Below are 16,371 nucleotides of genomic sequence, written 5' to 3'. Positions count from 1 at the left end.
GAATTGAGAATGAATAATCAGGAAATTGCTAAGTGAGCATGGAATCAGAATAGGTGCTGATGAAATAGTTTTACTTCACAATGGAGAAAACCTCTCTAGTGACTTGTCCCCAGATCCTGGGTCGTTTTCATTTGTACCAGTGTTTCCCATACTTCATTCATTTAAATACCATCTACGTGACTTTGGCCATTTCTGTGGGTGTGTGTGTGTGTGTATGCAGGTGAGGCAACCCTTGGTTGACCTCACAGATTGCAAGGACCTTGTCAGCTTCAATCCCTTATTTTTTTATTTGTTAGGCCTATAGCACCTGGTCTCGGTGGTCTCCCATCCAAGTACTAACCAGGCCTGACCTTACTTAGCTTCTGAGATCAGACAGGATCTGGCTTGTTCAGGGTAGCATGGCTGTAGACTCCTGCACACTCTTAATACTTAGTTTTTATTTGAGTAAATTTTTAAAAACTTAAATATATACTTTAGACTCATTCTAAGCAATTACATTTCTTAAATCATAAGTTTGATGATATATAGTTTTCTAATAGACATTAAAATAAATATAAATACTAAAATAACTATCAAAATGAAAGTCGTCCATGAATTGCCTAAAATCAGTGGTGTGTGTACACCACTTTGGTAAATATTGCCTTAGCTATTACTGAAAAAATAAAGAGATTTTTGTCTCTCTGAAACCTGCTGAGTGTACTGAAAACCCCTCTCTGGTCACTAGCACCGTGGTATTTTGCAGACATTATAAACCCCTCCCTCTCTATTTAATATTGATATACAGGGCCCCAACCTGCAATTTTTATCTTTTTTCAGTTTTTGAATTATATTATTTTCCTCCATTGCTTGCTTTTCATTTGCTCAGTACTGAACTTCAGCTCGCATGAGAATTCATTTTTTTCTTCACCAGAGCTAGCTCTCAAAAATTAGTGATTGTTTCATCAAGAACCATTTCATTGTAATTCCTGAAAGCAACAAAAATCTGTTCTACCCCAGAGTGAATAGCAGAGAATGTTTGCTAAGTGTTTAAAAAAAACCATTCATTTTAGAAAATATCCACAAATTTTCCATACTTAAAAAAACCTAGTTGGTTATCATTCTATCTATACAATTTCATATGTTGCGCTCTTCACTTAATATTTTCCCATTAAACATTTTGAGAGGATAACATTCAATTCAAAGTGAGTTAAAATACCTCAGAGGACCCCGCATACAAATTAAGGGCACCAGGAGCATTAATGGCTCTCCTCCACACATGTACAGTGATTTGAGGTACTGGTCACCTCAAGGATGATGTGAAAATTCGATTTAAAAAAACCAAATTATTAAAAATGACAGTTATGTTAAAGTATATTCTGGTTTGACCTTTGATAAATATCATCTTTAAAAAACAGTTCACCTTGAAAATAGTTTTAGAAAATTTAGCGATGAGTAGATAAATCCTGACATATTCTTGGCGAAAGAGACAGAATCAATCATGGTGGTTCTCGGGCTGAAAAGTACAAAGTAAGCTGAACCTGCTAAGTGCCTCATCCTCTGTGCCTGAGTGTCAGACTGTGTCAGGATTGATATTTCTAAATGAAATATTTAGGAATTTCTTCAAAGATTTAGAGAATTAAAAATAATGGAAATAAAACCAAAAATAAAAACTACATTTTGTAAGCAGTCCATTGTTATACTTTTTGGAGAGATGGGAAAATACTATGGGATTTCATTTACTTTTTTGTGGAGCAGAATAAAAATATCTGATTGATGAGAACCGAAATACGAAAATGACCCTCGGTCATTCTTAGGTTTGACCAGTACCTCAGGTGCTGGTGGATCTCAGATCCAAGCCTTGATGAACGACCTACGCTAGCACAATTTCCTTGTGGTCAGACGGTGTGTCCTTTCTAGGGCTGGACCCTGAACTCCATACAACAGGCTAACTTTTTTCCCCAACTCCCTTAGGGTAGCAGCCGGCAGAGTCTCATCCCCGCCCTCACTAGGAAGAAAAGAAAATGCATCATCACCGCCAGCCTTAACCGCACATTCATTCAGGCACCGGGAATCCCCGGATGTGAAGCAAGCACTTCAGAAATAACCAGAAGGGTCAATCGCCAGGGGCCGCAGTAGGAAAAAGGGCAGAGAAAGCTACAGGTGTAAGTTGGGAAGCATTCCCCGTCGTCCCTTTGATTTTTGGTGTTAGAAAAATAGAGGCAGTCATCTCTAGCTTGCATCATTTGCACAGGGAAAATCTAGAGCTTTGCTAGATTGAAGATCCCACCCAGGAATCTAGACACAAGGGGCCCACAGCCAGCCTTGTACTTACAGGCCCAACGGGCCACTCTGCGAAAAGACCTGTGGGTCCCGCCACCGCGGCTTCGACTGGGAGCAAGTAGGGAACGCGCGGCTGGAGATGGAGGTGGGACGACGCTGGCCTTCTGAACGCTGATTGGCTGATGCCTCTCGTCGCCTAGTGCTATTTGTTGTTGGAGCGGCGTCCTGCACGTGCAGCCGTTTAAGCAGCGTCGGCTCCTGCGAGGACCCGGGAGAGAAGGCAGCAGGGAGGTGAGTTGGCCGGCAGCTTTCCTCCGGGGATAAGTCTCGACCTGACCCTCTGGGCGCCCCAGTAGCCGGACTTGGGGCCGAACGAAGAACTGATGGGGCGGGCAGGGGATTGAAGCTGTCTTTGGGGGCCTTTCCGCTTCCTGCCTGAAGGTCCTAAAGCCCCGTGGGCGCCCGGAGTCTGGGTTCAGGGCCTGCAGAGGAGGCGAGGGAGCCATTTGGCCTAGCCCCTGCGCAGCTTTTTTCTCCGTATAAGGAAGACTGTAGTACTATTTGTGTACAAATGCTCCTTGGCGAAACTAGTTGATTTTTGTTGGAGGGATTTGGTCTGCCTAACCCTACTCCCCTTCACCGCCAAACTTCAAGGCCTGGGTCTCTAGCCCTCCTCCCCTAAGAAACTATCAGAAAACCCAAACTTCTTTACGTACCTTAGGAGGCAGAAACCTTGAGTAGTATCTGAAAATTTCTCCTCTCCTAAATATCCAGTAAGCCATTTAGGAAGCCTTCGAAAAAGGTAAATTCCACGAACAGATTTTAGGGAAAAGCCTAAGCATTGGTGGGGACATGGTGATTGTTAGTGATGCAACTAATGTTTAAAGATAAAAAGGTAAATGTAAATGCCACCTCTACATAAAAAGCAAAACTTAATTCCCCATTTTAAGAAAACTTCTGTGGGAAAATCAGCATCTAGTTGAGTAGTTTCAGGAAATGTATGTAAAATGATGATAGTTTATGTTTTTAAAGATACAATTCTAATCTGATTGAGGCCAAATGTGTGCTTGTATTTTTATAAAAATAGACGGGAACCCACCATGGGAGATGAAGATTGGGAAGCTGAAATAATTAAACCTCATGTGTCTTCCTACGTTCCTGTATTTGAGAAGGTAGTAAAATTTAAAGTTTGCAGTTATTAAATGCTATAGATTTTATCGAAGTTGAAAATCACTTTGGTGGGAAAGTGTTAAAGTACATTGTAAGTTTAAGTATGCCGTGCTTATCCATGTGATTGTTGTTACGGAGAACGAAGAAACACGCTAAGTCTAAATAGAATAAAATAGTCTGAGGCAATTTGCTAATTAAAGTCTAAAATATATGTAATAATAATAATAACTTAATTTAAATCTCATTGATTTAGGACATCGTGGGTGAAAGCAAGCTTGTACAGATATGGTTGAATGTCTCCGAGAGATACTTGTATAGAAAATTGAAAAATATAACTTGATTCTAGGTGGCATTTTGAATTCAGAAAATTGGTTTTATACAAGGAGGGATCTCAATATAAATATGTTAGACTGATTCAGATGGCTTCGTCAGTTTGATCTTTAAATGTACAAATCATCAGATCTTTTTCCTTAATGGCATTTAAGGAATTACACAGTAATTCAGAAAAAGGGACCCTGGAATAGTTTTTTGGGTTCCAGTTCTGACTTGAAAATTGACTTAAATAAATTAGGATTAACAGATGTTACTTTAGAAGATGATATGTTTTAAGATTGTCTTTGCAAAAATGTATCTACTTGAAAGTTTTTCCAAAAGTAGATTTTTTTTTTCTTTTAGAATTTCCAGTATTTTGAGTTTATATTAGTCAATTCTGACACTTTCTGCTTTCAAGTGATGTCTACTTGTGGAAGTTCTTATTTCACACAAAAATATAAAATATGCACTCCTTTGTTTTCATTAGATTTGATCCCTATGTAAAATTTATATTAAGATACCCCAGATATTAATCTGAATTTATCATGTTTCTTGTTTTGGGCCTGTAATTTAGAAATAACATCTTGTGTGTGTTATCTTTTTATAGTTTTCTCATCATAATATTTTAACAACATTGGGGAAAGAGAAAAATCACCTAACAGCCTTGCTCACTAACACAAGTACTCCTGTTAAATTTTTAGTAAATTTTCTTCTGTTTTTCCCAAACATGTTTTTATATAGATTGTAATGATAGTACAATTACAATTGTAAATTTGATTCTGGCTTTTCACTCTTCACTAACCATTGCATTTTACTAATATCCTAAAAATAATTTTTTATGGTTACATAATATTTTATGGAAAGGATCTACTTATAATGGAATTGATTTTTTGTTAGTGTGAATTTAAGATGATGTTAACTTTTCACTGTAATATTGTCATGAGTATCTAAAGTTTATTTTTATTTTTTTTAATTTGCGAGTATTTTCAAAAATGGAATTACTTGGTCAAAGGATATTTTATGGTTCTTTCCCTATCCCCCCACCCCTAGTTCTCAGTAGATTTGTTTTAATGTAAAGTTTAATTTACAGATACAGACTTTCTTCCATTGGACTTTAATAGCTACCTTTGCAATTTTTATTCTTAGTCTGAGATTTTGCCTTCATTAAGTGTTCTTCAAATAGTATACTACACTGTAGCACATTGTGCATTTATTGTAATAGGGTGTGTGAGATTTAGTATGGTCCAGAAATCTCAATGCTTGGACATTTGTACTTCGCAGGCAAGCTTTTTAGGATGAGTGTTGGAATGAATGACTATGGTGATTATAACAGGATATTGGATTTACTTACTAGTTGGAATGCTTCTTGTTAGTTGACCATGAGAGTGTGTTTACACAGTGATCACTTCTGATTTGTATGACTTTTTGTGTGTGTGGGAGAGGCAAATACTCTGTGATTAAAGTGGAAACACCTTGAGATAATTAGTTGATCCACAGATATATTATTAAACAGAAGCAGCAAAATTTGTAATAATTATTTAGATAAGAAAGTAAGTTTGCATCGTCTCTGTTCACATCCCATACTGGGGTTCTGAAGTAGCAGAAAAAAATGGGGCCCTTGCACATAATTGAGTTGGCAGAGCTAAGGATCCTGGAAACCTGGAGCCCGAGGAAGAATCTAGCAATTTCTGCTTCTAGTTATCAACGAGATGTGGGAGGATTTTGTGTCTCTTAATTTAGAACATGGAAGATTGTATATGCTTAATAGGAGCAAGTTGTGGAGATGGACAACACACTCATCCCAATAAAAACTCAGGTGGTGGCCTTTGGAGGAAAGCACTCTTGACTCATCTCCAAAACCTAAATGATGGAGAGGCAGACTGGCAAAAAGGTGTGAGAAGACCTAGAAGACTAAGGAGATTGCAAACATGGCAGAGATTTTGGTTGAGCTAGTCTGGAGGATAGAGAAAAGTGAATCTTATTGAAGGAGAAAGTGAATCTTATTGACTAGACAATGTATTTCAGTCAACTGATGGAGATTGGCAAATACCTGGGAGAAGCTAAAACCAGAGTCTTTTTTCTTTCTTTTTTTTCTGTCTATATTGTCCTCACTTACACTAGGTTTTTGCTATAGTCTGTGGTCAATGACCTCAGTGTGAGTTTTGATTGTTAAATATTTTTGTTTGGGGACATTTATTTGGAAAATGCTCTCAGATGCAGAAATTAGGACATAGATTGTAAACTCTTGCAGCAATCACATTTGTTCCTGGGCTCTGGTTGTTATTTCTAAATTTTGAGGTGCTTTGCTCTTCCTTGTGTGACCTGATAGCTCCCTGGAACTTTGGGTCTATAAGTGACACATAAGACTCAAAGTTTGAATTCTCCAACTCTGATAGTGCTGAAGGAGAGGCTTCTAGAAGATAACTCCACACAGCAGTTGCTGAAGAGACTGAGGAAGGGACCAGACTTCAGTTGGGGTTGTGAATGGGGCCGATATGATTAGGATTGACATAGAGAATGGTGGTGTCTATATTTTGGGACTTTAATTTCTGTGTGAGACTAAAGGAGGAGAGATGTATTTTGTTCTAATTTAAATTTATGTGGCATATTATCCGATGTAACCTGTCTGGTCAGTTTCTTTAAATGACATCACTCAGCTCTATTTGACATGGAACCTAGAATAGCAGATGAGGTCTTATTATTCAGTACAAATTGATGTAATACTCTGGTGTGTTTCAGGGGATTCTGGACATAAAATGAAAGAGAAATATTTACAAAGGCCTTAGGGGCTGAGGAAGGAAAATGTGGAGCTGTCTGCATTGTATCCTAATCTGGAAAGGGAAGAGGCATCTTAAATGTTCATAAGTTGTCCAGCTGTAAGTCTATTTGAGTAGCAGACCTGAAAAGGATTTGAGGTCCACATTTAGAAAGAAAAACAACTTACCTTGTTAATGGAAGTATTCATTTGCTTGGAAAAGATAAAGGAATTGTAATAAGAATGATATTCCAGAATTAAAAATAATGAGGACGTACAAGGTGAAAAGAAATGTGTTCATGATAATACAAATTATTTGCAGCTGCATATGGGAAATATTTGTAGCTGCATTTGCCCTTATGTGTAAACATTTTGGAATTTCTAAATTGGTTTATTTGGATGGCTTAAAAGGTTGTAAATGGTTTGCAGCTAAGTGTTCTAAAAGCAAGCTAATGATGAGTCCTATGGTTTATATAATAAATTTTTATTGAGCCCTACTGGGTGCTGGAGATGGTGGTGAACATGATAAAGTGCTTGCCGTCATGGACATTCTGTTTTACAATGGAAGACAGAAATAAGCACATTTGAGAACCAAATAATTATAAATAATGAAAAGTGTTATGAAAAAAATGAAGGAAAGAGAGTGTGTGTGTGTGTGTGTGTGTGTGAGAGAGAGAGAGAGACAGAGACAGAGACAGAGACAGAGACAGAGACAGACTGGAGTATGTAGGATAGATTAGATGGAGAGGAGAAGCTGCTCTGGACAATGACCAGTGAGCCTGAGACATGAAAGAGTCCCAACAGAACATCAGGTGCAAGGGTCCTGCGGAGGGAACAAACTTGGGGTATTAGGGAATTAGGAAGTACAGTATATTAGTTTCCTATGGTTGCTATAATAAGTCGCTAAGGGGCTTAAAGCAACGAAATTTATTCTGTCACAGTTCTGGGGGCCAGAAGAAAGAAATCAAGAGGTCAGCAGAGCTGTCCTTCTGTAGGCTCTAGGAGGGAATCCGTGTCTCTCCTAGCTTCTGGTAGCAATAGTCATTTCTTGGCTTTTGTGGCTCCATCTCTCTCTGCACTGTCTTCAAATGGCCTCCTGTGTGTCTGTGTTAACTCCCTTTGCCTTTCTCTCATAAGAACATTTGTGATAACATTTAGGGCTCACCCAGGTAATCCATAGTAATCTCATTTCAAAATTTTTAATTATATCTGCAAGAACTCTTTTTCCAAATAACAGTCACAAGTTTCAGGGATTAGGAATCGATATCTTTGGGTGGCCATTATTCAGCCTACTATAGCAAGTATGGTTAAAGCACAGTGAGATAAGGCAAGAGTGGTAGAAAATGAAGTTAGAGAAGGAAAGGGAAAATGAGAGGGAGGGAGGGAAAGAGACAGACAGAGACAGACAAGGGTGGGGCAGGGGCAGACACACCCCAGAGGCAGTTGTGGACACAGTGTTGATTAGACTGGATAGACTAGATATGGGGAGTGAAAGAGGAATCAAGGGTGATGGCTAGATTTTTAAATTTAAACAACTAGGTGAATGAATGATGGTGTCTTTTACTGAGATGGGGACTCTATGGAAGATGAACAGATTTGAGAGGGAAAAATAATCCAAAAATTCTGTATTTTGATGTGTTCAATTTGAGATGACCGAAAACCTATTAAAAGGATGCCAATCAGTAGATTATATGAATTTGTTGCTTATGAGAGGAATCAGGACTATAAGATAAATTTGGAAATTATCTGTATATTAATGAGATTTAAAGGTATGAGGTTGGTAAAGTTCAGTAGAGTAAAATTTAGAGGGCTCTGCCATGAACTCTGGGGCAGTCCAACTTTCAAGGTCCAGTAGAGGAGGAGCTGGCAAAGGAGATTGAGGTGTAGGTATGGCTAATATGGCAAGAAATAAACCAAGAGAGTGTGTGTTCCTTAAGCCAAGAGAAGAATGTTGTAAAGAAGAAGGAAATAGTATGTTATTTCAAATGCTGTTAGGGCTCTGGCAGGATGAAAAATAAAAATAGTAATAGACGTAAGGATGGAGGCTAGACTGGAGTGGCTTGAAGGAAAAAAATAGGATACGAGAAAGTGTGGGCAGTAACTGTAGATAAGACATTTTGTTTTAAGAGGATCAGAGAAGTGCAATAGCTGGAAGGGAATCTCAATTTTTAAATAGGGAAAACTGAATCACTCATATTTTTTTCAATGTCTGTGGTAATCATAAATCGGAACTTTTAATGCCTTGAAAACCTCAAGACATTTCAAGGATGCTATTGTCTTTCCGCTCTTAATAACTCAAAAAGATAATTGGAAGACTCTCAAGCTTTGTAAAAGTTTTTAAAGTCACTTAATGTCTTTTGTGAAAGAATTTTTAGCAAATAAGTATTACCTGAAGATACCTACTTTGGTGCATTCCTTCTACCTTTGGGTTTGTTTAAAAGAATTTATTTGAACGAATGTTGTGGCTGTTCTAATGCAGTTAGTTAATTAAGGTATCTATAGGTTTTAGGTCACCTTTCATTTTTAAATTACTGAATTGTGATTTTCATGTGTAAGATTTCAGAGTTCTCTTCTGAAAGTTTTGTAAGTAGAGGAAGCTTATATGAGAGGAAGTAAAGGAATGGATTGAAGATAAGGACACCATAGGAACTGAAAGTGAGAAAAAAGTTGTTCAAGCTGTCCTGAACTCTGAGATACCCTGAGAAATGTTAGAGTTTCCAAAATTAACTTGCCATTTAGCTATTGGTTATATAACAAAAGTCGAATTTTCTGAGCGCAGTAGTCATTATACCACTGCAAATGTAATGCATATGCATCAACAGCGAATGGTTTTTTTTTTTTTTTTTGAGACTAAAGGAGCATCAGAAGCAGTCTTCAACTATTGCTATGACAAGTTTGATTGAAATTAACCATGAATATCCTGATCCTATAGCTGATGTGTACCACTTTATTTGTATATGTAGTACACTTGCAAGATACGTATATAGGTACATTTTTTTTAGTGCACAAGTGAGGTATTCTTTAAGTTAGAGTGAATTCCTTTTAAAAACATTAATTCATTTCTCTTTACGTAAACACAGTTGAAGTTTAAAAATAAATTTCTTTGGTAATTTAATGTAGAAACTGTTATCCCTTACTCCCTGTCTATGCTCTATATAGTATTGATGGATATACTGTAAAATACTGAACTCCATAAACTACATTATATATTGGCAGGCATTGATTTATTCATGTATTACTTTGGTTAGATTGCATTTATATAATAATAGAATGTGATTATACTTTTCAGATATACGAGTGGCTAGACTTTTAAGTCAGGTGTCAGCAAACTCTTTCCATAAAAAGGCATGATGGTAAATATTTTAGATTTTGCAGGTCTTATGGTCTCAGTTGCAGCTTTGCTATTATAGTGTGAAAGCAGCCATAGACATACCTAGATGAATGAGGGTAGTTGTGTTCCCATGAAACTTTGTTTATGAAAACTGGTGTCTCACAGATTTGGCTCATAGCTGTAGTTTTCTGACCACTGTTTTAAGTGATGTATTAATATGCTATACATACAGTGTTAAAGTGAAGATTTTGGAATAATTTATAAAGGAACACTCAGTGACCCAGGAAATCTCACAGTTTATCGTTTTGTTTTGGACAAAGCCCAGTTGTTAAGTTTCTAGTATTTGTGAAATAGGTTATACATACTTATTATTCAAAGTGGAAAACTGGTGTTTTCTTCATTCTTACAGGATAGGTATTCTTCTGGAGCAAATGGAGACACTTTTAACAGGACTCCAGCTTCATCAGGTATGTGTTAAGGAACCTTTTTTAGGTTAAGGGGTTCATCTAGTGAATAAGAAGCAGACTAGTAGGCATCTTGTAGAGGTGTTTTTAAAACTTCCTACTGAGTCTATGGCTGTGCTACCCTGAACGAGCCCGATCCTGTCTGATCTCGGAAGCTAAGCAGGATTGGGCCTGGTTAGTACTTGGATGGGAGGCTACTAGGAAGACCAGGTGCTTAGGCGGAAAAAATAAACAATAAAGGATTGTAAGCTGACAAAGTCCTTACAATCTGTAAGGTCAACCAAGGTTTGCCTCACCTAAAAAAAAAATCCTACTGAGAATTCGTTCTTATTTGTATATTTTGGGATGGAGGCCACTTCTTCTAGTTAGAGGAAGGGAGAGAGGAGAGAGTATAGTTCTGTCGACTGTATTATTTGACTTAATGGGTTTGCCATAAAACCTTTCCCCAACCTGGATGTTGCATATTTGGCATTCAGGCTGCTAGGGAATTATCAGGGAGTAGGTGATTGACTATAAAGTTGAAGCAGATTGTAATAATGATGACTTGTCAGGATAATAGCTGTTTAAATGAAACCTGCTATACCATCATGGTACCATGAGTTTCTTTGATATCCAAAAGCTAGTATAGGAAAGGTCCTAGGAGAATAAAATAAACAGTCTAAGGGAGCTGCTCTTTTTTTTTCCTCCATCACTTGTTTCTAGCTGGTTGCTTAAATATTTTATAAAGTTGTAGATAGAAACACGGGTAGAAAAGGTAGGACTTGGGCTGGGGAGTTAAACTCATGGCTGTTGTCTTTCATTTCATTGACATCCAAAGCAGGCTAAAATACTATTTCTACTGTCTTAAAAAATTTTTTATAGTGGTAAAACACATAAAATTTACTATTTTAAGTATATAGTTTACTGGCATTAAGTACAGTTGACCCTTGAACAAGGCAGGAGTTATGGGCACTGATCCCCTGCATGGTCAGAAGTCTTTCGTTGATTAAGTCCCTTATCTAAAATGGCATAGAACAATGCATGCAATTGGCCCTCTACATCTTCAGATTCCCAACTATGGATCGAAAATTCATACATTCACATTACTGTGGTACTAGCATTATCATCTACCTCTAGAAATTTTTCATCTTCCCAAACTGAAACTTCATTAAATAATAATTCCCCATTCCTTCTTCCCCCCAGCTCCTGGCAGCTACCACTCTACTGTCTATGAATCTGAGTTACTATGAAAATACTATGTGTTTCTATGAATTGAGTGACTACTACTTTTAAGTTTTACTATAGTGCATGGGAGAGGGTCTGGTGGAAAGTGGTGGCACCAAGTAGTTACATCATTTCTGTCATCAAAATTTAATGGATGAGATGAAACATTTTGTAGTCAGGGGAGCTACTGGCTCACTAAAGCCTGTCCTAAAGTGAAAAAAGCTTTGGAGAAGTACCTAACATGGGGAGTTTGAGAGTCAGAGTTCATCAGAGTAAAGCAAATTTAATTTCCATGTTCACCTTAAGTTTAGAGTAATTCTGATAAAAAGAAGTTAAATTTAGAAGAGATGCTTTTGTTATTGTCAGGATACATTTATCTTTCATAAACATTTAGATGCAGTAGTTTAATATAGCATAGTCAGATTCATGAAAGTTCATGAAATTGCTGCCTGCTGAAACCCCAGCAAAAGGCTAACTTTGATTTCGCTGTGTGAACTGCATGCCTGTGTGTGTACCTGAAATATTCAAAAAAGACGAATAAAGGTAATCTATATTTTTTAACTCACTATTTGCATAAATCATTGTATAATTGGGAGAAACCTCATTCTTTGAGGTGTCAGAAGCCAGTTTTTGTAAAGAGATGAAAGTTTGGGTCTGTTGTATATTACAGCATAACATTGTTTTGTGGTGAAATCTTAAAGGAACTAGATTGAAAGAAATAGCAACTAAAAGGACTTTTCTTAGCATTATATCTCTGAATGTTCAGGCTAATGAAATGAAATCAGTTAATGAGAAGTATAGATTGCTTGCTTACTTCTGGATAACTAGTACTTTTGTAGTTCTTTTTAATTAAAATTTTTTTTTCATGCAAATAAGTGTTCTTTTTATAGAAATACATAGCAGGCCAATGGATATATAGTAAATGATTATCTAAACATCCTTATTGCAGAAACTCCCATAAAAACAAAAAGAGAAAACTTAAATGCAGAGGTAAAAAGAAATAAAATGATCTGAAATCTTGATTCCCAGATTTCACCAGCACTGACAGTCTGACTTGTTAGATCTTTGCATATGTTCCTACATAGAAAATTGTATTCCATTGACATATAAATGTTCTTTTTTATCATAAATACCTGTCTCACTTTTCCTTTGCTTACCTCTCACAGCATACCCTTATCTTTCATACCTTTTCATGATCTTAAAATTTTATTTAGCCGTGTTTCTTTTCATTGTCTGTTTCACAAAAAATGGAATCTTGTTATACTGCATCTTGCTTTTACTTAATCATGGAAACCCTTTTAAATTGACTGGTATTATTTAATTCTTTACAGTTAAAAAAAATCATCATCTGGTTTCAAAATGTCAAATAGTAACTTCACAGCTTATAGTTGAAAACGTTTAGTCCCTGCTCTCATTCCTCATTTGACTTCTTATTATGAAACATGAGTATTTAGCTCCTCCTCTTCTCCCTGCACACCCCACTCGCACGTCTTCCCTTTCCACTCACCTAATAGTTATCACACTTTTTTGTTTAAAAGTTCGTTTTCAGTTTTTGTATCATCGTGGCTGTGCATATCATTCACATTTGAGCCTTGCAATCTGTTATGGCTGTATTTCCTTTATTATTCAACTTTGTTTTGTTTTTACTAGAGTTATTACTTTGTTTTGTTTACTTGCTCTTCTGTGTTTCATTTGCTCATTCACTCCCTCTGCCAGAGGGTTCATTCATTCAGTTAGTTTCATTCAGTTATTTTCTAACACAGAGTGATCTATTACTTTCATTTTTTAAAATCCTCTTTGATTCCTCTGTTCATCTGCTTCAGTATAGATTTGCTGCCCTTTAGGCTCTCGTCCCAAGATGGAATGTGATTGTGTCACATTCCCTTTGCTACTTTGGTGGAGCCTATTTTCCTGAAGCTTCTTGAGAAAGGAAGCATGGGAAATAAATTTAAAATATTGAAAATGTGTTTACCTTCATACTTGATTAATAGTTTAAGAGTAAAATTTTAGGTCAGAAACAATTTTCCTCCCAAGCTTCATATTTCTTCATTGTACATGAAATTCTAGTGATGCTTTTGAGAAGTTGGGTAATTAATCTGAGTCCTGGTCCTTTATATGACTTTTTATTATAACTTCTAAAGTTTTTAAGATTTTGTTTTGTCTTCAGTATTCTGAAAATTTTATAATTATTTATGTTCCTTGATGTGTGGGTCTTTTTATTTGTACAAGACACTTGGTGGATCTGTTAAATCTGAAATTCATGTTCTTCTAAGAAATTTTCTTATTTTTTTTTCTAAGGATTAATATAACTTAATTTGAAGGTTATTTCTATTCCCTTTATTGTTTCTTAGACATTTTTCCCTCTCTTTTAATCTGCGTCTTTTATATAGGCGTCTTTCTTCAAAAGTCTGGAGATCCATGCCTACCCTTTTGTTATTTAAGAGTGGAACATTAAAATGCTGATTGGAAACTGTGTGCATGGACATGGCTTGACTGATGGGCTCTACTATCAACTGATTGGGCAAGGACCAGGCTATTTTGTTGGGGAGAGCAGTTTCCCTAGAGAGAAATCATCTGGTCGTTCCGTTGTCTGGAGGATATGTTTCTTAAGCTATGCTTTCTATTTTGTTTTCCTCTTTTATTAGTCCCTCCCTCCCTCTCTTTCCTCATTGTATTGTACAGATTCCATGATGCCTTTGCTGATTTCTTTGTTACCCATTTTTGAATGATTTGAATTCTTCCTAGACTGTTTGTGAGACAGAAGTATTGGGGATTTTAAAAATCTTTCTCCTTTACCCTTCCATTTAAAGGAAGTACTTTATGGCTTCTCTTTGTCATATCCAAATTGCCAGCATCACTACTCTTGTCCTTTGGGCCATTATTAAGTAAAATAAATGCTTGAACAAAAGCACTGTCTTCTAGTGATTTATTACTCAGGCAAGTTTTTATTGTGTTCTTTAAAGAACTTGGTTTTAGCTTTGGTGAGCCCCTCTCTTATTTGTTTTCTATTAATTATTACTCTTTTTCCTTCATTTGGGTTATTTTATTTTTTTCCCTAACATTCTTACTAATTGACATGGCTGTTTAGCTCATTAATTTTGAGTTCTTATTTTCTAGTTTAAAAATTTAGGTACTGACAAGTAACATTTTTATCTTACAATTTAAATAGTTTTAAAGTTCCTTTGTCGTATTTTCCTTCGAGTTGTGAGCTATATAGTGTTTTAAATATATCCAAATATAAGGATTCTAAACAAGTTTTTTCCTATATTTAAGGACTTCTCATTTGATTGCATTATGTTTAGAGAATTTTGTGTATGTGATACAGATTTTTGAAATTTTTTACTTAAATTTGCATTGTGGCCTCCTTTTTGATCAGTTTTTATACACGTTCTGTCTGTTGTTGAAAAATGTCAATTCTTTCATGTTGGATGCTATATAGTTCTCTGAAAGTGCACAGTATTCTGTCGGTGACTATGGTTTACCTATTCTTTGATCAGTTTTTCATGTTATTGCAGAAAATGCTTATAAAAACATCATTATGCAACTGTGTTACCATGTGAGTATATCCAGAGGAAAATTCATACTAGTATACTTTCAAAAAAATATATTTAAAAAAATTAGGACCAAGATTGATCCAGTGTGTAGCTTCAATATAGTTTATGATTTGTGCTGTTTCCCTATGTCCTTGACTGTTTTCAGTATTAGCAAACTGAAAACTGTTTTCCAGTCAATCATGTGGTTGGAAAAAGATATCTCCTCTTGATTTCTAGTTTCTTTAATTATGAGAGATTAGTTACCATTTATTTTTCTTTGGAGAACTACCTATGCTTATTTATAGCCTGTTTTTTTAGTAGGCTATTCATTTTTCTTATTGTTACATAAAATTCCTCCTTTGCAATGCGAGTGGCACATCGAAAGATGTAAAGCTTGCATACCACCCAAATTCTTGTTATTTTGACTTGCTTCATAATATTATTTGCTTTAGAAATAGATGATGGATCTTCTCGAAGAGATCATTTCATGAGAAGCGGATTTGCCTCCGGGAGGAGTTTGGGAAACCGAGGTAAGCAGCTTTGTCTTTCCTTAATCTTCTCAACAGTTGAATAGTGGAATGAATAGAAGCTTTTATGGCTGTTGAGTGCAAAGCTAAATCTGATAGCTCAGTGTATAGTAGACTTTGTTGGGGTGATAAGTTCATAATTTTTTCAAAATCTTTTCTGCTGTTTTACTTTTTTGAGATAGAAGGAAATTGTTTAATTGTTTAGATGGATTAGTCAGATAAATTGGTTAAAATTAGTTTCTTTATAGAGCTACTTTGTAATATGTTTATGATTATTGATTTCCAGCAATTGGCATGGGAAGAATGCTTGTAAGAGCTTCAGAGATTAGGGTGAAAAGGACCTTTTAAGTTTTATATTTGCATTTCTGTTATCTCATTAGTATTAAGAGGTTATTTTCTAAGCTTGGAATTTTTTATTGTTACTTTTAGAACAATAACCAATACTTGATCTGACAATGACACAGTAAAATACCTTCTTACAGTACATCATTAAATTTGATAGTAAAATGCGGAAAATATTCTGCACTATGTGTTATTATAGTGCAATAAAATAGTAGAATCTCAAATTTATTTAAAAATCCTATGACTGTTTCTTTTATGGGATGCCATAAGCTAGGACTAATTGGCAGTTTTAAATATACATAACACTTATTGAATTTATTAGATAGTATTCTTTGAAAAACTTTGCTATTTCTAGATATTTTTATTCCTTGGAAACTAAAGGTTGGTGTGTGGTATTTCATTTGATATTTGGAAAACTTAATTTCTTGTTTAGATACAGTTAACAAATGTGAATCTTATATTTTGACATATTCCT

General features: G+C 35.9%; 1 protein-coding gene and 1 pseudogene across 5 annotated transcripts in view; one reads left to right on the top strand and one right to left on the bottom strand.

The window, feature by feature from the left end:
* Positions 1-295: 295 nt before the first annotated feature.
* On the bottom strand, positions 296-410 carry LOC118607070 (annotated as a pseudogene).
* Positions 411-1,947: 1,537 nt separating this feature from the next.
* The window catches only part of DDX4 (DEAD-box helicase 4), a 45,449-nt gene continuing 31,025 nt past the window's right edge, over positions 1,948-16,371 (top strand). For 2 of the 5 annotated variants that reach the window (XM_016142325.2, XM_016142322.2), the window contains exons 1-4: positions 1,948-2,550; positions 3,347-3,431; positions 10,237-10,294; positions 15,480-15,557. In XM_016142325.2, coding sequence (XP_015997811.1) covers positions 3,360-3,431; positions 10,237-10,294; positions 15,480-15,557 — 208 coding nt within the window. In that variant the 5' untranslated portion in view covers positions 1,948-2,550; positions 3,347-3,359. Of the gene's footprint in view, positions 2,551-2,982; positions 3,062-3,346; positions 3,432-10,236; positions 10,295-15,479; positions 15,558-16,371 lie in introns of those variants that run through there. The other 3 variants (XM_036226147.1, XM_016142324.2, XM_016142323.2) reach the window with 3 other exon arrangements.

Source organism: Rousettus aegyptiacus, unplaced genomic scaffold (genome assembly GCF_014176215.1).
Source record: "Rousettus aegyptiacus isolate mRouAeg1 unplaced genomic scaffold, mRouAeg1.p scaffold_m13_p_8, whole genome shotgun sequence".
In the NCBI taxonomy this organism is placed as follows: Eukaryota; Metazoa; Chordata; class Mammalia; order Chiroptera; family Pteropodidae; genus Rousettus; species Rousettus aegyptiacus.
The sequence above is the reverse complement of the archived record's forward strand: the minus strand, read 5'-3'. Positions and strand labels throughout refer to the sequence as shown.